Source organism: Corvus moneduloides, chromosome Z (assembly GCF_009650955.1).
Source record: "Corvus moneduloides isolate bCorMon1 chromosome Z, bCorMon1.pri, whole genome shotgun sequence".
NCBI classification, from domain to species: Eukaryota; Metazoa; Chordata; class Aves; order Passeriformes; family Corvidae; genus Corvus; species Corvus moneduloides.
Genome location: NC_045511.1, coordinates 15970193 through 15990260, shown reverse-complemented (window position 1 = coordinate 15990260; position 20068 = coordinate 15970193). Strand labels below are relative to the sequence as shown.

The 20068-nt window shown below is 52.1% G+C and overlaps 1 protein-coding gene across 8 annotated transcripts in view; it reads left to right on the top strand.

Annotated features, from left to right (window-relative positions):
- The window catches only part of CNTFR (ciliary neurotrophic factor receptor), a 200707-nt gene that overhangs the window by 157387 nt on the left and 23252 nt on the right, over nt 1-20068 (top strand). For 7 of the 8 annotated variants that reach the window (XM_032096471.1, XM_032096472.1, XM_032096476.1 and 4 more), the window contains 2 exons: nt 13448-13618; nt 19464-19581. In XM_032096471.1, the coding sequence (XP_031952362.1) occupies nt 13448-13618; nt 19464-19581 (289 nt within the window). The remainder of the gene's footprint in view (nt 1-13447; nt 13619-19463; nt 19582-20068) is intronic. The other variant, XM_032096473.1, reaches the window with a different exon arrangement.

The following is a 20068-nucleotide window of genomic DNA, read 5'->3' as shown; positions in this document are numbered from 1 at the left end:
AAGCAGCTTGCATTTCAGAGGACCTGGTGTGTGCAGACGCAGGTCTGTGCCTTTCCTGTCTTCTGGGTTCCTATGCTTTTACAGCAGATGTTGCTTCTCCTGCCGTTTCAAGTTCTTTCCCACTTTTATTCTGCAGACAGGTTGGAGAGGCAGCACAAGTGCTTCAGCCATATTCTGGGCATCTCCTTCATCCTGGTGAGGCGAAGGCATTGGAGATGGCTTGGCAGCAGTGAATACCCAGCAAGTCTGTGTCTATTTGTGAAGTTTAGAGAGCCTCATGCTGGTGGTACATGCCCAGGGCATGGGCGTGCAGCAGGACAGGAGATGTGTGAGGAGGCTCTTTCCCTAGGGAAGTGTGCCCATCACTGTACCCTCCATACTCCTCTCACAGCATCCTCTCCACCAGCATTCTGCCTTGCTGAAACCTGTCCATCACTGCCTTGCAGCCCTGAGCAATTCGTTACTATAGCTACATTTTTCCATGTGGGAAGAGCTCAGATCTCTGCCAGGGTGAGGTCTCCCTCTCATTCTTTGTGGCTGGAAGGGAAGGACAGGGCTTAGCCTGGAGGCCAGGCACTGAAGACTGTGCCATGGGAATACTGTGATGGCAGGACTCAGGACATAGCGGTGTGATGGTGCAACCTGTCCAGGAGTCCCTTGGTGTCTTACAAACACTGAAACTCTGAAAAGTCCCTGGGAAGAGAGGGGTGGATGGTGTAGGTTTGTAGTGAGCCAGCCTAACACCACAGTGTATTTCCCTCCTGCTCCCTGAAGGGTGGCAATTGGAGAAGGAGCTAGCAGGAGCCCCCACTGCACTGGGAGATGCTAATCTTCAGATTCCTGAGTGGTTTTCCCGGAAAGAAGAAATGAATGGGATTTGCTATTCACTGGCAACTTTGGAAAAATGCCCTGGAAGTCAGAGCCAGATGAAAATTTTTGTTGTATATTGTTCGAGAGTTGAGCACTTGTGGTCAAGATTTTGCTCATTTTATTTTGGTCTGATGAGGTTTTTAATTAAATCATAGGGAGCTCCAAAAGGAAAAGCACTGAAAACTCAACCTTTCATTTAAAATCACCAGAAGCAAAAAAACCCTGCTGTTGTTGTCCTGTTTCTGTTGTGAACAAACAGGCTGCAAAGCAGCCGCAGATGTCTGAAAGCCTTTGGCATATTCAGATCTGTGGTGTTCCCCAGGGCAAGGTGCTGGGAGGACAGTTTGCTTTGTACCCATTTGGGTGGTCCCTTGGTGCAGACAGGCCCTGTCTGCAGTGGCTGGGGAGGTGGTGGGTCTCTCACCGTGAGTGGGTGAGAAAATGCTGTTCTGAGCCCCCTGGGGCTGGTGTGGCTGCAGAGCTAACAGAGCAGAGCAAGGGCTTACCAAACCCTGAGACACAAGGGTGGGAAGGAGACAGGTAAATGAGTCCATTGGCACTGGAACTGTGAACCTCTGCCTCTTTCTCTTTCCATGCTTCCCATGCCAGGACTACCATCACTCTGCCCAGAATTTGGGCCTTTCCCTGTGTCAAATCCTGGCCATATAGTTCCTGAGGTCAAGTAAACATCCTAACCTTGCTTGGGTGCTTCATACTGAAAGATGCCATACGGCATCTACATCTGCAGAGGGAGGGCATTCTGTGGACTCTGATGACCTCCAGAAGTGGATTGTGCCTGTGTTATCTCCCTCCCCATGAGCAGCCCAGTCCCTGTCTCTTAAAACTTGTTTTAACCAGCCTTTTTTCTCCTTGGGGCTGGGATAACATTGCTGTTCACAGCTGAAGGCCCTCCTGCCTCCATGGTAATCATCTAGGGCTGCATCAGGAAAAGCAGATAATTAAATTCAGGCCCTTGCTTTTCCCCCATCAAGCAGATGCAGCTTGATGGCAGTCCTGCAGAGACTTTATTTGGGACAGGGGGCAGAAATTTCAGTCTTGAACTTCCCCATAGCAGCTGCTACTATGTGTCCTCTGAGGCGGGGACCTGCTTCCCCCTACCCGGCCATGCCTCGCTGGCTTATCATTTTCAATCCTATCAGAAACAAAACTGCTGCTGCTTAATGCTTCATTACAGGCTGTTATGTGTCTCCTGCACTGCCCAGGAGAGCTGCAAGGAGGGCTCTGACTCTATTTAATAACTGTTTCATGGCTCCTAATTGACAGATAAAAACGCTACTAACTCAGTTTCATCGAACATAAACCATGGGCAGGAGCAGCGGTGCCCTTCTGGAGCCAGGGTGGCAGCATGAGTTCTGATCCATTATTTTGACATGGGAAATCCATAATGTGCCCATATGCCATCACAACGATGGGTTTACACCTCACTTTTTCCACCTGTTGTTGGTTTTGGCTTTTGCAGCCTAGGGGGAGCTGTTGGGGAGGGATTTGGGGAAGGGTGGCCAGGGAAGACAGAGGAAGTGAGATGGTGGTTGGTGCTTTATTTTGGGGGGCCATTCCCACAGGGGTCTGCAGCACCCCTGGCACGGTGCTTGGCAGTGAGGATTGGCTTTGCAGCATGTGCCCATGGGGGATCCATGTGTGGTCACCTCAGGACTGTGCCTCATCCTGGCAGGTCCCCAGCCCCAGGTTTGTCATGCTGCGGTTGTCAGGCTGAGCCATGCTTGTACCCAAAAATTTCATCTATGGTAGAAAAGGACTTATATGTGTTCAGATGAAATGGGTAAGGATTTGTTATTTTAATTTGGAGATGCTGGTAAATCAGGGTGTTTCTTTGTGCCCTGTGTGGTTAGCAGGACTGCATCAGAGCCTGGGGGGTTCCCCTACCTCTTTTTGCTGGTGTAGGTGACCAGGTGACCCAGACTTCTTCCATGCTCTGCGCTGAGAAACTCCAGACAGAGAAACCCCTACTCTCTCCAGCAACAGTAATGATAAATGTTGGGATTCAAAAGCCACATGCTGGACCTCAAACCTGCTATTCAACCCATGCACTCTGGGATTTGCCTTATCAGATCCCACATGGGGCTGGCACTTAAAAAAAAGTCTTTTGGAAATTAGATTTCTCAGGGCTTTCTCCTCCCATCACAATGTCTGGAAACTTAAATACCAGCTGGGAGTCCCATAGGTATTTGTGACTGCTGCTGGGGTTGAATTGCACCTGGGGTGGGAGCAGCCTCTCTCCCCGGTATGGGCAGAGGCGGAGTTGCAGAGAAGTGTTGAGGGCTCATAGCTCTGTGCAGAGCAAAGCAAAGCTGACCTCCACTGAAGGCATGCTGAGAGGATGAGAGGTTATTAGTAGTGAGCGCTTCAGGGATAACACAGAAGATATTGATTTAAATAAAAATCACCATAACAGCAGCTCTAACAGTACCCTGTTGGTCACTTGGAGGAGAATCAGAGGCAGCGGAGCTGGCACACTCAGAGCACTTCCTAGCTGGAAATATCATACTGGAGAGAGCCAGGACTGCTGCCCATGCTCCTGAGCAGGGACAGGGACAGGGAAGCAGGCACTGTGCCACGATGTGCAGCGCACACTGGGATGCCTAAAGAACATCACTGTGGTGAGGTGAGAGGCTGGACCCACCGTGACCCACAAGGGCACGCGGTACTGTTTGCAGCTCTGCTGGGAGCCACAATGCCGGGACATGGATATCCATGATCTCAGCCAGCTGCACAGCCTCCGTGGAGGTCAGATTCCCATGGTGTGAGTCAGCTGCATTCCTCCTCAGGGTCATCGAACTGTGCTGGGCTTCAGTGGCCTCGGCTGTCTCCTGCCCCGACGCTTGCAGTGATTAACTGCACTGGGGATGCTCGGTTTGGGTGGACAACACAAAGGCTAAGGGTCTCAGGTCAGCTGGGGACAGCTTCAGCTGCTCGTCCATGGGAGAGGAGAGGAGCAGAGCAGTTTCTTGGCCACCCCTCATACCAGGAGTTCTTTTATCAATGGGGTGTGAAGGGGTGATGAAATGCTACCAACTGTCTCCATAGACAGCTAATCCATTGGTATGGATTTGTTGTTAGGGAATCCGGCAGGCCTGTGCAGTTCCTTGTCGCTGGCTGTAGCTCTCTGCCATGGGTACAGCCATCTGCAACCCCAGCTGCCCTCATCACAACATGGAGCTGTGTCATCATGTGCTATCAGCAAACGGAGATGCGATGAGAGATAACAGCCAAGCTGTCATGATAGAAAAGGTCTCAGCACGTAACAGAACAGTTTCTCCACTCCAGGGATTTTTGTATGTGGAGTTTTTAGTGTGTTTCCTCCTGATCTGTGTGCTTCCATGAGAACAGGGCATTTTGCAGAGGAAATCTCCCATGCCCTTCAGCTTTCCCATCGAATATGGGCAGACCATCTGCTGGACCTGCTGCACAGACAGCATGGGCTGCACCAAGATGGATCCACATTACCAGATCTCGTCACTTGCTGCTCAAGGGAATTCAAACCACCTGGAGCAGCCCCTCCCTCTGGGAGGACACAGCTTCTGTGGGGCCAGCTCGCAGCCTGGTTCTGGCATCCAGCAGCATGTGTAAGGCTCTATCCAGCACATTCATGGATTAGAGTCAGTGAATGGAGACACCTGCCCATCCTGGATCCAGCCCTGATCCAGCCCACTGGGCTGTCCTGGGAGCATTACACACCTGATCAGCATCTCTCTGAGGACAAGGCAAGATGAGCAAACTCACCTGCTTGGAATGGCTGATGGAAGTGATCAGGTGCCAGGAGCTGTGGCTGGGAGCTCCCCATTGCCTTGTGTGGTACCACAGTCTCTGCTTGCACTCAGACTCTGCACCAAGACAGTCACTCTGGTTTAATGTCCCTGTAAATGACATGTGTGGGGCTTTTTTCCAAATCAGCGCGACCTTCTTGTACATGTGAAGCTTCCAGTGCAGTGCTGCAGCCCTTCACCGTCACCCCTGTGCTCTGCACAGCCCCTCAAGGAGCTTATATCTACACGGAAAACCCCACAGGGGACAAAACTAACGGAGATGCAGCACAGTCAAAATCCAGCTGTCTGGGGCTGCACAAGCCTTGCTGTCAGTGAGTCCCAGCCAGTGGTAGTATGAACACAGTGTCAGACAGCATCTGCAACAGGGATAAAGATATTTCCAGCCCTCTTAGAGGCAAGTTTACAATGCTGGGATTCTCTCCAGCTAAACCACTTGGGTTCAGATTTTCACTAACCCACCTAATTTCCTCATTTTTCTTAATCTCCCAGCAAAAATTACCACTGGCTGCTTTGACCAGCTCCTTGCCTGGAATTATATGACTAACTTCTGGCCACTGGTGGTCGTGGGCTGGCTTGTCCTAGGAGGAGGGCAGTAGAGAGTAAAAGAGGGGTAATAGAGAGTAAAATTGCAACGAAAGTGCTTTGGCCAAGCAAGCAACTTTGTCGCCAAGCATTACAAGGTGATTGACCCCAATATCTTTGTGCCATGGGAAAGAAAAGGCAGATGTGTGCACCCCCTGCAGCATCCCTGTGATGTGGGATGTGAGGAAGGTGAGGGCGCCCAAGGCTGCTGCCTGCCCTGCTGTGTGGCCCCTGCAGGGCAGGATACTGCCCTGAATAGATGCCTTTTTGAAGGGCAGCAGAACTGCAAGGAAAGCTTTCGGCCCTGATATAAAGACTTCCAATGGCAGGGAATCCTCTTGAGCCTTTGTGAGCTCTTCCAGGTATTAAAAACCTTCACCATTTTTTATGCATTTTTGTCAGGCACTGATCTCTTCTCTGTGGTGACAGTGACAGGACCTGAGGGAATGGCCTGAAGTTGTATCAGGGAAGGTTTAGGTTGGATATCAGGGAAAGATTATTCACCCAGAGGGTGGTTGGGCACTGGAACAGGCTCCCCAGGGAAGTGGTCACAGCACCAAACCTGACAGAGTTCTAGAAGCATTTGGACAATGCTCTCAGGCACATGGTGGGATTCTTGGGGCTATCCTGTGCAGAGCCAAGAGCAGGATTTGATGGTCTTTGTGGGTCCCTTCCAACTCAGCACATTCTGTGATTCTGTGAAAACACTGCAGACAGGTGTGTACCCCATTTAAAGGACAGATTCAGTCTGCCTTCCCCAGGTCTCTGTCTGTCCCCATCAAGCATGGCAAGAATGGAGACAGACTGCTTGGCCCAACCAGTTCCTTTCCAGGTGGCTAAAGATAGATAAAGGCAACTGAGAGCATCAGTCCAGCCCTTCAGAGAGGTGACTATCCAGCTCTCCATGGCATTCCTGCAAAGTTTCTCAGGCTTGGCTCCCATCAGGCTGGCATCTCTCCTGACTCAGGGCTTGGGGAGGGAAAGATCTGCCCTGCACATCTCTCCATTATTCAGTCTTCTAAATCCTGCCTTGACAGACATCCCACATCTTGAAAGACTTTTGGCCATGTCAGAGCCAACATCCCCATCCTGTAAACCCTCAGCTCAGGAGGAGCTCAGGTGGTTTTCCTTACCGAGATCTATTGGTAGCTTTATTTTTAATAGCACATACGTGACGTGGACTGGGATAGACCACTCCAGCTCTGGCTGGCACATTATAAATCTCAGAAAAAAAAAAAAAAATGCAAAGGGCCAGGAGGCTGGGGGGGTGAAAAAAAAGCAGAAGAAAGAGACTGTTTTCCCAGAACCCAAAAGCAGACAGGCGTGGGGAGCGGGAAAGGCAGGGTTGTACGGCTCGCTGGGGCAGAGTGTGCAGTTGTTTATACTGGAAATGAGTTTCTGTTTATTGCAAGCTATGGTGGGGAGACCACAAAGTGAATGTAAAACAAAATGGGAAGGGTGTGGGAAAAGTCAGGGGAGGGGGAGCGGGTGCCTTTGACAAACTCCAGAAGTCACGTCCAGTAATAAATCAAGCCGGGATCTGTCCCAGGACACAGGACCCAGAACATCTGCTTGGGCTGCAGGGAAGCCGTGCAGGCGAGTAGGGATCTCCCAGCCTTGCCTGGGGCCAGGTAGGAGACGGGCTTGGGCATCTCAGCCACCCAGGGATGCTGAGCCCAGCAGTGCTCAAATGCCTGCAGAGGTGACTGAGCACTTGGGGTTCACCAGGAAACTGCACTCCGGGCTGAGGGATTTAACAGGCATCCTCAGTCAGCCTTTCCATCCTCAGCCAGCCTCTCCATCCTCAGTAGCTGTCCCTTGACTGCTCTGTGCCTCCATTTCCCTGTGAGATGACTGACTGTAAGGTGACTGTAAGGTTGCACAGGATGCCTTTCTCCCATTTATTGCTTTTCCCAAGCCTTGCAGCAAATACCACATGGGCAGGCAACTCCTGCACCGGTTCAGAGCTGGGGCATTGGTGTAGGTGCCACCAGGAAGGGAAGTCCCCTGCGCAGTTCCGAGGCAGCAGGAATTAGTGCGTTAACAGGGCTGCTGGTGAAATGAGAGACAAATCTCACAATAACTCCGTGGGGCCAGCAACGCATTCATTCTGTGTACAGACTTTGAAGGTATTAAGTGCTAAGGATTTTGGTTTGACATCTGAATCCAGCTGCATTGTTGTGAGAAGCCCTTGCAGGTTATTGCTCCAGACCAAACTTCCATAAATAATCTATTGCCTTGGGTGTAGTGCTTCGGAAGGGGTGGTGAATGTTTGTTTTGCTGATTCAAGCATTCCCCTCCTCTTCTTCCTTTTCCTCTTCCTTGGAAAATGGATCCTATTAACCACTGCAGATGACACAGCACGTGCCAACATATTTGCAACCCATTTGGCTCACAGTGACGGCCGCTTTCGAGCTGCAATTTAAGGGTCCAAGTGAAGCATCAGCATGGGGGTGAAACAAAGTGCATCTGCCCAGTGGGTCCTGGCCCAGTTCTTGCTTTTCCACCCCATATTAGTGCAGAAAGGAGGATGGACAGCCAGTGAGATGTATGTGTGAGTTATGACCTCAAAAGTCATTTGAGTTTCACTGTGCTGGGCCATGGTTGAGCTGCTCTGCCATAAAGCCATGGTTGCTGCTGTGGGATCTGCTCTCCAGAAATGCAAACAACTTTCTGGGCATGGGGCAGGTACTGATGCAATGCTTCTAGCAACTCCCTGAGGCAGAAAAACCCCAAATCTTCCCGTGCTGGATCCTGGCCCGGTTCAGCCTCATGTCACCGCTGGAAAGGACCGAAACTTTGGCAGCATCACAGCATTTCCCCACTTATTCCAGGCCTGTTGCCTTCCTTCCTGTACTGCTGGTGACTTACACACCATGGGACAGACCTAAATGCATTGGCATTAACCCAGTCAGAGCTGTTTTTTCTGCTCCAGTAGAGGATGGCAAGCTATCAGGTAAACCCAGACTGCTCTGCCCTGTCTGGTTTTGCCAGTACATCCTTGAAGCTCTCATCTGCAGCCAAGCCCTGGCTCTCAGACCTGTCCCAGCTGCTCACCTCATCTCAGAAGGATTCTGAGCCATCTGTGTGCATTGAGAGGAGAGTCCCTGTTGCAGGAGGCATTTGCAGTGTGCTCCTGGTCCATGATAGGGAAATGGGGCTCACTCACAGACACTACAGCACTCTTATGCTGCTGGCGAGGTCCAGACCACAGGGCTTGCTCTTCACCTGTAATTTTCTGTGCAACGCTTCAGAGAGCACAGCAAAATCCTTCAGTGACTCTAATAACATTTCTCTCCAAAGCTCTAGGGTATTTCCCCCCCCATCCCTGTGAAGTCACGCTTCAGGTCTGCTGAAATCCTAGCAAATGCCTCCTAAAATCCCCTGGAGCCCCTGCAACAGTTTATGGAGAGTCCAGGACTGTTTGACCTTGGAGAGGGTGAGAAAGGGAGGGGAAGAAGGAGCAGTCCTAGGCTTCCCTGCCAAACTACTTGATCCATTGCTGAGCCTCTTGCAGAGACCACAACACAGCCGGAAATCAGTCCCAGACCATCAGTGGGGTATCTGGGCACAGTGCCTTCCTCTCTCCTCTGCCCCAGGTCTCCCGAGCATCTCCTGCTGTGCTGGGCAGTGCCACTGCATGAACAGTCTGGTGTGTTTTCCCCAAAGAAGCAGCAGGGCCCCAACTACCTGTGCATGGTGCCCATCCCAGCATCCTGGCTCCCTCATCCTGCCCAGGAAAGGTTTGTGAACATCTGGGTGACAGCTCCTTCCTTGCCGTGGTCCTTGGAGTGTGCAAGAGGGTTGCCCACGCTGGGAGAGCTCAGTGTTGGGCATTCCCACCGTTCCTCAGGAAATAATTAAAACACTGATAACAATATTTTCATATGGCAATAAGTGCTTGTTATTTCTTCTTTGTTGTAAGCAAGTCAGAGAATGCCTGACAGGCTGCTGTCCTCCATGAGGAGGGAGAGGCTGTGCTGAGCATCCAGGTTATCGCTGTCAGGGCAGACGTGGCAACAAGGCTGCTCTTGCCGCTGATCCGGTGCTGATGCTCTCAGGGAAGGTGTGTTTGCTTCTGGGGTTTCATTGTTAAAAGACCATCGATAAATTACAGGGAGTCCAGAGGAAAATTGATTAAAGAATTAAAAGATACCGTATGACCTAAAGGGGAGATTAAGGGAATTTAGTGAGGTGCTTGCTGCGGTGCGGAGCTGCGGGGAGCAGAGAGGGAACAAAATGGAAACAACCTTGCGAAGGTGGTGATTAGAGCAGGTGGAAACAGGCGCTGTGAGTAACTGAATTGGTTTGTGCCTCACGTTTTGTTTTGCAAATGCTAGGCTCTCACACACGGTGAGAGCTTGAGCTGCTGGAGATGCCCTGGCTGCACATGCCACAAACATCCCCTGGGGTTTGCCCTCTGCTGCTTGGGGGGATTTAAGCATCAAGCCAGGATTTGAGGAAGATGAGCATCATTTTCATAAAGCAAAGGGCCTTTTCTTAGCTCAATTTCTTTACGGATGGGTGGGATAATGGGACCTCCCTTGAAGCCAGCTGAGTAAGGATGCAGCTATTACTTCCAAATGCAGTGTTAGTCTGGAGTTGTGTGACTTACATCATCCCAAGGACCCCATTGCCTTAAGAAAAGAATGAGGCCAGGGTCTGATTCAGACCTGAGGATAAAAAACCAGACATTAGTAAAGAGAGCAGTGGTACTGAGCAGTGCTGTTAGCTGAGCTGAGCAGTGCTGTTAGCTGAGCTCGTATGGCAGCCCAATGCCTCCAGAAATGTAACACTCCTCTGGTTTTCGTCTGCTTGAAGGACACATTTTGGGTGAGCTGCAGAGACTGATGCTCTTCCTGCCTCCACCCCAAAGTACCAACAGCACAGGAGAGGGTTTCGGCTTGAGCTAGGACACCCCTACTCAGTATTTTCTGACTGGTATTTTCTCAAAGCCAGAGAGTGAGTAGCTAAGGACTGGTGTGGAGACCTCATTTTCTATGATCAGTTAGGCATCTTCCCAAATGTCTGTCACTAATGGGCTATCATCATCCCTGAGCAGCCAGAATAGCACCACAAACCGGAGCCACCCCCTGTGGTGTCCATCTCAGCTCCATCCCCACTATGGCCCAGTGCTGTGATTTTTCCAGGGTGTATTATGCAGAAGCACATGTGGGATGGGCCAGGTGGCTTCTATGGATATACCAAAGGAGGCTGGCTGCTGCTGGGAGGACTCACACATGTTTGGGGTGGGAACAGCATGGGGGGAAGCTCCTTTTGTGTCAGTTCTCTACACCCAACTCCAGCATTTCCTTTGGCTCCAGCCCAGCTGTTTTTGCAAGGTGCCTGCAGTTGGTTTCCCAGCAGGACTGCGACAATGACATGGAGCTGGGCAAAGCCACCAGCATTACAGGGGACAGGGCTCTCACATACTCACAGCATGGCCCCTGGGGCTGAGGGAGAGGCACAGGGTGCAGATCAGCCCCAGGAGCAGAGTAGCATCTCACCAGGAGATCAAGTGGGGCAGAAGGGCAGCCCCAAGGATGTGAGTTGCTGACCGGGGGATGCTGAGCCTGCATGAGCAAACCCAAATGCAACCAGGATGGCCAAACACAGGATGAGCAAATGGCTCCTCTGCCTGTGCACTGTGTGGTACAGATGCCCACTATTAAGCCCCCTGTCCTGACTGAATCTGAGGTAAAGCATCAGTACAGGCTCAAGGACACCATGAGGTCTGCCTTGTGAGGGGGTAGAAGTACAGACTGCAACATACTCCCCAGCAGAACATGTGGGTGAAAGGAGAGGGTGGTTTTCAATAAATGCTGAAGGGAAGGAACTTTTCATGCAAAAGCCAGTGCTAGCGCGAGAAGAAAGTGGGTAGGGGATATGTCTGCTTACTAACCACTCCCATCAGCTTCTCCCGCCCAGACAGGAGAAGCCCAGAAATATCCTTCTCCCCTGCAGAGAGTCAGAAATCTCTTACTTCTTCCTCTCCATTCCCCGTGGGGAGAGAGGCCTCTCTGTCAGCAGGTACCTCCCTCACTGGGGAAGAGGAGAGCAGAGAAGGGGATGTATCCAGACTGCATGTCAAGGCGGATGAAGAGAGAAGGAGGCATTTTTGGAGAGCCACTGCCTGTTAGAGGCAGCCCACTCTCCCCCGCTGGTTGATTGGTGGTAATATTCGTGGCTAGCTCGTTGCTCAGTGCATGACAAAGTGCTTATAGCTTCCCTCCAGAGGCTCCTCCTGGATAAATATACAACTTCTAGGAGTTCTGGTGGGACAGCTTTGCCAAGGATACATGGCTGTTGATGGTCCCAGTTGTGTTTGATCACACCTGGTATTTTCCCTGTCTTCTCCATCTGCAGAGAAGATGGATTGCTTTCTTGCAGCCATTAAAAAAGGAGATGGAGGGGGCAGGGGCATTGCATGGTGTAGGTTGTGCAGGGAATTTCTGCTTGCAGCTGGGAAAAGAGGGAGAAGGAAGTTCTGAGTTCTCTTCTCCACACAGTGCAAGGCAGGGCACCCTTGGGGTCCTCAATACCTGAAGAACCCCTGCACAACCAAAACAAGGAAGCCACAGCCCTCCCTCTCAGCAGACAGGGATGTTTCCTCTCTATGGCTTTTCTAGCTGAGCTCCTGGAGGAGATTGTCAGGAGTCTGCAGGCTGCTCTGGTCAAGCCTTTTTTCAAGGAGAACCAGCTACTTCTCTGTAGAGACCAGGGCTGTGATGTGCTCCCAAGTGCACCGACCACAAGCTCCTCGGGGTGTGGAGCAGTTACTGGGGAACCCGTGTGTTATAAAGAACATTTCCCTCCTGGATTGCCTTGGCACAGTGCATCCAGCCCCATGTCGAGGAGAATAGTCCCCTGGAAGGAGAAATTATTTTGGCAGGGACTGGAAAATCCCACATAATTCATGCCCTTCATCCTTCCCAGCCATTTTACAAGAGACAGGCCCAGCATTTGGGTGGGAGCTGCAGGGGCATGAAGCTCTCCTCTCCAAATCCCAGCTGTGGAAAGCCCTGTGAATGTGCAAAAACTGAGAGCACATCAGCCCCCTGCTCCCCTTTCCCTGCCGTCTGCCCATGGCAGACTGGCATTCTGGGATGCTCCAGCCCTGAGCTGTGGGCAGGGATATGCTCTCCTTCCCCAGACCCTCCTAAGGCCCCGTTTGCCGGCACTTTTCCCTCGGTTGCTGCACACTCCCTTACCCCAGACCGCTCTCCAGGTCTCCAGGAGCTGGACAGGGGCCCGGCACAGTCAATCCCAGAGCAGCCGGTAACGCGGTTTGGTCATTACTGCCCGGGGCTATGTGCGAACCAGTGACCTGGCTCTGAAATGGTTTATGTTACATGCAAATCCCCTCGCAGAGGTGTTGGGGGAGGAAAGCCGGCCTCGCCGTGAACTCCCTGGGCTGAAGAGGAAACCCTAGCGCTGCAGAGAACTTCCCATGCCCGGCGCGCTGCCGTGCTGCCGCATCCCGCCTTGCCGGGGTACCCATCCCAGGGGTACCACACCGAGCACCGCGGCCCCGGCCCCGCTCCAGGACTGGCGGTGCTACTGTTATACACAAAACAATAATCAGCTGCCGTAAGGAGGATGCAGAGTAGCTGAGCTGGCTTCCCTGCTGTTGTGCCGGCTCCAAGTGGAAACAGCTGCATTTGGTTTGGTTAAATGTTTTATTTACTCACAATTATCCCAGATAACAGGTTTTTCATTCGTTTGTTCAATATTTAATATTGTTTCAGAGCAAAGCTGCTCTTTGGTTTCTGGTGGAGGACCGGAGGGTCAGAAGGGACTTTCTGCTGTGGTGTGGGGTGAAGTGAAGGGTGGTGTCGTCCAGCATCCCTGCTGCGCATCATTCCCTAAGGCAACCAGCCTAGAATGCTGCCCCACGGGAATAAAGTCACCTCCAGGAGCACAGCTGGGCTTGGGGTGCTGATGTGCTCAGCAGGATGGGCATTTCCCTGGGACAGCAATGCTGCCAAACACCAGCGCTGCTGGAGGGAATGGGAACAAGAAGGTCTATGCATTTCAGGATGCCAGATGGCTTCTCCTGCCTAAATAACCTTGCTGTAGCATCCTGCACCTTGGGGAGCACCTCCAGCAAAGGCTGCCAATCCAGACAGCCAGCCCACCTCATGCCAGGGTTGCCAGAGCCCCTCTGCTCTTGCTCTTTCCTCTCACAGATCAAGGCCGTGAGGTTTGCTTGATAATTTTCTGGAGGCTGAAGAATGATCAGGTTTCAGGAGCAGTTCTGCTATGCTGGAAAAAAGCACTGCCTCATGCAGTGCAAGATGGAGCAAACTCCAGGGAGCCTGTGATCACACTGGGAGCTTGCCCTGCCACTTTAGCCGAAGGTGGGATGCTGGGCTTTCTCTTCTCTTTTCTCTTCTCTTCTCTTCTCTTCTCTTCTCTTCTCTTCTCTTCGAGTAATGCCTTGCCCAAAAATTTACAGCATTGTCTCTTGCCATGCTCACTGAATTTTCTGCAAGGGAAATGAGAAAATCCATAGCTTGGTTTATGAGCCCCAATCAGTGTAAAACAGGGCCTTTTAGAAATTTATCTGTTGCTTAGTCCACCTTTTTCTCCAGCACCTTCTTGGGGAATAAATTCTTTCTCTTTGAGGCTGGGGAGATGGCTCTTAGGTGGCAGCAGGGTCAGGGGACTTTGGTTACAGCTGCAGGTGTCCCTGGCCCATTTTGGGAGCTACCAGGGAGGTGCTGCAGTGTTGGGTATGAGGGCTGGGCTAGGTGCTGGCTGGATGTGGGCAACTCTGGTGTTCAGCTGGTATACTCATGCTCCGGAGGGATATATCTTCAGTGTCTAATTTCAAGGAAAAGGAATGTTCTCCTGAAAATGTCCACTTGATAAGCTTAGGGTGGCTTAGACTGAAAGGGAGAGACATAAAACCTGTCTCCACCACTTGCCCAGGTCACCCAGGAGGTCAGTGAGGAACAAACCCACGACACCCTGTGCCCCTGCACCCCTGAGTTCTCTTAATTCTCTCTCAAATGAATTTTGCTGAATTAATTAAAGAACAAACAAATAAACCAACAGCAAAACAAAACAAAAAAACCCCAGCAAATCAAACAAACAACTTCCTTTGTCCTTCTTGAAGAAGTGGTGGTTATGAGCATGATGTTCCCAGAACACAGGGAGCATCACCTGCCTATGTACCCCCACATTCCTTCCTCTGCACCCCTTCTCATCCTCACACTTATCCAAGAACAGATGGTCAAGGGGAATCAGAGCAAATTCAAAGCTTCACCTCCCTGCCTTTCTCCAGCAACAAAACACAGTTGTACCCAAACATTTGGGTCTGTGGAAGGGACCATCCCCAGCCACAGCCACACTGCACTCCAGCACAGGTGGCACATGGCAGATGGATGCTCCCCTGATCCACCTGGCAGCAGAAATATGATTTATTCATCATTGCTTTCTTTGTTGTTTCCTCCCAGCCTCTCATACACAAACAGGCTTTTAGAAAAGCAGCGTTGGATAAATAATACATCGTGCTGGCAGCCAGCATATGCATAACAAAAGCATCTGTGTAGAAGCGTGTGTGGACGTGCGGGGTCTGCTGCTCTTGTGCCCACATGCTCAGTGCTGGCATCTTCTGCCCAGGCGGATTCCTGTTGTGCTGTCCAAGCCTCTGCAGCTTTGCTTTTGGTCACTTGGGTGTTTTTTTAAAGTATTGGTACATACCCACCACCTGTGGTGTGAAAAAAATCGTCGGGTGATGATCTGGTCCTGCCGCATGCACTGGGGTGCAAACAGCAGGAGTTTGGCTGCACAGCAGCATTGTTTGTGGGGTTGTCCCCCCATATGGGGCAGCAGGGCAGTCCTGCCCATGTGCAGGCAGGCTGTGTCACAGCTGTACCTCTAGCACAAGCACATGCTGCTGTCATGGACCCTGGAGTCTTTGCTGGCCCAAGACTGAGATGATGAGTTATGCAGGTGACCCCAAAAGCACACTACGGGCTCATTATCCCCCATCAGCCCAATGCCTGAATGTGCCCCGAGTGCACCAGAAAAAATACCTCCTACAGAAGTGTTTGAGAGGCCTCTTAAAACTTTTATTGGCGCTATTTTTTGTATCCCTCCACCTGTGGAGCAAGGCATCTTTAGTACGTTCAGCTCTCAGCAGGAGAGGAAAATTATAACTGATCCATTTCAGAAACCTCTAAAAGTGACCTAAAATAACTTTTCTATATATAAAAGTGTCATGATTTTAATGTCCATTATCTCATGACCTAGCAGAGCTAGGAAAAGCTCTTGTAGATCATTTTTAGTGGTTTCCAGAATGGATTGGTCACACTTTTCCCCTGCACAGTGGGACTGAGGGTACAAGGATGACTGGGCTTTAGAGATGAGGAGGGGAACAAAAATCTGTGTCTGTGCTGGTGTATCCAGAGCTGTTTCATCCTCAAGGACTGCTTGTGGTGCTGTCCCCAGCTGAGCAGAAGTGCTGGAGCTGGCCAAGTGACAGCTGTTTCCAACAAGATGGAGAGACAGAGTTAAATGAGTGCAAAGCATGGTGGGAAAGCCAACTCCTTCCCTGCCACTGGTCTTTTCAGGGGTCTGCAGAGATGATGACCCTGGCACCAGCTTTCACTGCTATGGCAGCCCCAGATTTTGCTGGAGCATCTCATGGCTTGTGAGCCATGGGCCCAGATGGGATGTGCTCAGCTCTGAGCTCAGCTCTGAGCCTTTCTTCACCTCACCCAGAGCTTTTCCAGCGAGGCTGGTTGCAACCCAAGCCTCTGGGAATCTGCCAGAGCCAGGCATTAAACATGCTGGGTTTTCAGAGAGGACATCAGCAGAGCACATGGGAGAAGTGGCTCCCTGCCATGCGAGAGGTTAATAGACAGATTAGAGAGGGCAGGCGCTGTTTGTGGCAAAAGGAAAAGAGCTCTGCCTTTACAGAGTTCAGCAGCTCCATGAAGCGACAGGGATGTAAATATTTGCCAGAATTAGGGAGGCTGTGTGCAGGAGCCCGGGGAGAACTGCCCAAGTAGCTCAACCTGTCGTTTGGGCTGGTTTTGATGTGGGGCAGGTGCTGAGAGCTGGATGTCATCTGAGGGAGGATGGAGAAGGTTGGAGCAGGACACCCCACACCCAGAAGCACTGCCCAAAACCTCAGGGCAGAAAAAGCCTTTAATGCTGCTCCCTGATGGCTTTGTTTTCCTCCACTGCCTTTCTTGCTCTCTCTGTCGGCCTGATGGGCTGGCCCACCTCCAAAGACAGCATTACAGAGCGCCGGATCGATTGGAGCCTGCAATTTTATTTGCTGTCTTTAAGAGCCTTTGATGGGCAGCATGAGCTGTGCCAGTGAGTGCCTTTCCTGGGAGAGAAGGGGAGAGGATCGAGGTTGCAGGCTACCATCTTCCGCAGGGAGATGAGGACCCTGCCACCAGCTTGGAGAAGACACCATGGTCGGGTGGGCAAAGAGAGGCCTCCTGATGCAGCAAGGCAGCTGAGAAGGGGTTTGTAGCCCTCTCCTTTGGTGCCTGGAAGTGGTGGCCATGATCACCCGTGTGCTGCCATGGTCACAGCCCCACATGGCACACTGCACTGGCCCCACATTCTGCCATAGGGTGAACTTTCTGCCCATCAAGGTGGAAAGTGGGGGAGCTGCCTGACAACTCCTTCCCAGGATGCTTGTGGCTCTGGCACTGACAGCTCTCTGAAGGGATGGAGGTTGCAAGAGTGTCGCTGTGGGACAGCTTGTGTTTGCCTGGTAATAGAGGGCAGAGGCTGGGGTGAGACAGGCTTCATACAGCAGCATCCCTTCAGAGGATCATTTTGTCCCCCTTCCCCAGTCTCTCCTTCCACCTCTGGCTTGCTGAAAGAGGGTGAGAGGTGGAGCGTGCTGGACACAAAGGGTTGGGGTTGCAGTTGGGGTCCAGCCTTGAAGCAGAGGACCGGATTTTCACGGCATTCAATGCTGTGGAAATGGGGCATCTTCAAAGGCTGCTGCAGAGTGCGGATGGAAGCGGGAGACAGCATGGGCAGCCCGCCCTCCTTCTCCCAGCAAAACGAACCTGGAGGAGTGAGCCCGCCCCAGCCTCCTCAGAGGAGGAATTAGCAGACATCACAAAGAGCCAGATCCGGCGCGATACTGGAGACAATGGAGATAAATTATCCTCAGATGGACTAATCGTGGCGCATGGCAGTGCAGCTTCTGGGGCCGTGCAGGTGGGGTGGGGGGTGGGGGGGGGGGGGGGACGCCTTGCAGGACTTCAGGAACGCTCGAAAAAACCCCGCCTGCTTCTGCCCGGCTTCCCGGTTCCGAGCGGGACAGCTGAGCACAAGCAGCAAAGTGGGCGAGCCGCCTACGGTGGCATCCCCAGTGTCCCCAGCACCCCCAAGCAGTTTTTCCAGCCCCATCCCGGTTTGCCGGGTGCCGAGGAGGTGCTGTTAGCCCACAGTGCCACCACGCGGTCACCCGGCACCCAGAGGCTGTCCCCAAGCCCCCTGCACCCCTTCAGCCCCTCCGGGACACCTCCCGACCCCCCATTGCACCCCGCAAAGGGCAATGCTGCGTTTGCTCCTGCCTCGCCCAGGGGAGGCAGGGAAGGGGTTAAAGAGCCTGCGGGGAGGAGGAAGAGGATGGAGCTGTAGCAAGGATCAGTCCCTTGTCTCTGGCTTTGCGATCAGCCATTCTGTTTTGATGTGGAGGGTCTGCTTGAATAATTTAACCAGGAGGCTCATTAACCAGGCTCTGGCCTTCGTCTGTCGGCTGAAGGCTGAAACAGCCATTAGGAGACACTCGGAGCGGAGCGGCACAGCCTTCCCTCCCGCCGGCCCCTCTGTTCCCTCTCCCTCTGCTCCTTGCTCCCTGCTCCCTGGCTGTGCTGCACTTGGCTCCCTTATCAATTGAGGGTGCGCAAACCCTGTGCCTCAGTTTCCCCTCTGTGGTAGACTCTGTAGACTCTGTAGGCTCCAGTCGCAGCTGTAGCTCATTGCATCCCCTCAGATGTGCCCCCGAGTGCGTCATGCCAGTGACACCTGGGCTGTGGGGCTGAAGAGATGCTGAGGCTCCCAGGTCTGCTCAGTTTGTTTCAAACCCCCTGCCTGGAGAGAAGAGCATATCCTGGGATATTCCCAGTGGATGGATGAGGGTGAGGATTAACAAAGGAAGGGAAAGAGGGAACACCACAGGTTCACACGGCCTTTCCAAGGGGAATCCTAGTGTACATCCAGCCCAGGGAGTGTATTTTATGGCAAGGCACTCTGCTAGGGTGCTGCTCTTAGCAATCAATGCAAGTTCCTGGGTACAAAGTAGAGTTGACTTTGGTGTCAGATCAGGTAAGAATTTTACCAACAAGGGCAAAATTTATCAGCTAAAAGGTATCACATCTCATTCTTCGCATGCACTGTCCCTCAGCCTTTTCCAGAGTTTTCGTGCAGCTCTGGCTATGCTCCTGCAAAGAGCAGAGTGCAATGCACATATGTCCAGGAAAGACAAGTGCAGTGTGAACACTTCACTGGGTTAAAAATCCTCTTCTGCCTCTAACCTTTAGGATCAGCTGACGAGGCCAGAGGAAGGCTGCTCCCGCTGGATGCTCTCATCCTGTCTCCTGTTTCCTCTATGTCTCTTTGGAGGCGAGGCCCTGGGATGGGATGTTCTGCCCCATGCCAAAAGTGTTAACGCTGTTAGTCCTCCTGCAGAGCTGGATTTTCTCAGCTGGTTTCACATTGTTCCTCCCCATCTTGCCAGTGGTCCTTCTTCCTCCCTTTGGTGACCTCTGATCATTTGGAGGATGATCCCCTCAGTAAGTTTATCACCCTCCAGGGATGTGGCAGAGATAGCTGTGAGAAGTGTAGATTAATGGGGTCAAGAGAGCAACACCTCCTCCTCATCACCAACATCTCTGTCACAGCCTTGAAGACAATTTTCCCTGGTACCTGCAAACCCTCTCTGTCACTCCATCCCTCATTAGAGGCAGTGAGCTGCCTGAGGAGAAGGTGAGCTTTGCTCAGCCCAGCCCAAAGCAAGGTGTCATGGATGACCTCAACAGAAGACATGGGACAAAAACCCCCCAGATACTTCCAGCAGTATAAACACAGGCCAGGCTCCCCTTGCAAACTCTCCCCTCCCAAGCAGGCAGCAGCTGGGAGTGGAGGGTCATCCCCTTGCTCAGAACATGGCAATGACCCCACCTCAGCAGGTAGTTACTCTTTCTCTTTCCCTGGCAGCCCCGCCGAAGGAGCCAGTGCTGATGTGCCGATCCAACAACTACCCAAAGGGTTTCTACTGCAGCTGGCACCTGCCCACTCCTACCTACATCCCCAACACATTCAACATCTCTGTCATGTAAGTCTCTGGGAAGAAAGGGTGCAATGGGGTGAGTTTCAGTCCCTGCAGCCTGCAGTAGGTCTCAAGTAGAGCCACGAAGTCTTGGGGCAGTGGGTCTGACCTGTGCTGAGCATATGGTATAGGTGTCCCAAAAATGATGGGCCCGGGGGAGGATGTTCCAGGGACACACAAACTGGAAGTTTCAATTTCCCTAGAGGGGACCAGGAAGATCCCCATCTCCCAGGTGTCCTTTCCTTGCTTCCCAAGACCATCCTCTCTGCACCAGTTGTCTGTAGTGGATGTTGTGCCCACTGTTTTTTGGCACATTTGGCGCATCCATGCTCTTTTCTGCAGTAAGCTGGTTGTGGTCGGGCAGCAGCAGTGTGTCTCACCTAGAACTGGCCATGGCATGGCATCATTCCCTACCCTGAGCCCAAGTCTTGGCACAGCCCTTATACAGGCTGGTGCCATGCCTTACCTTCCGGGTCTTGTGTCACTATCAGAA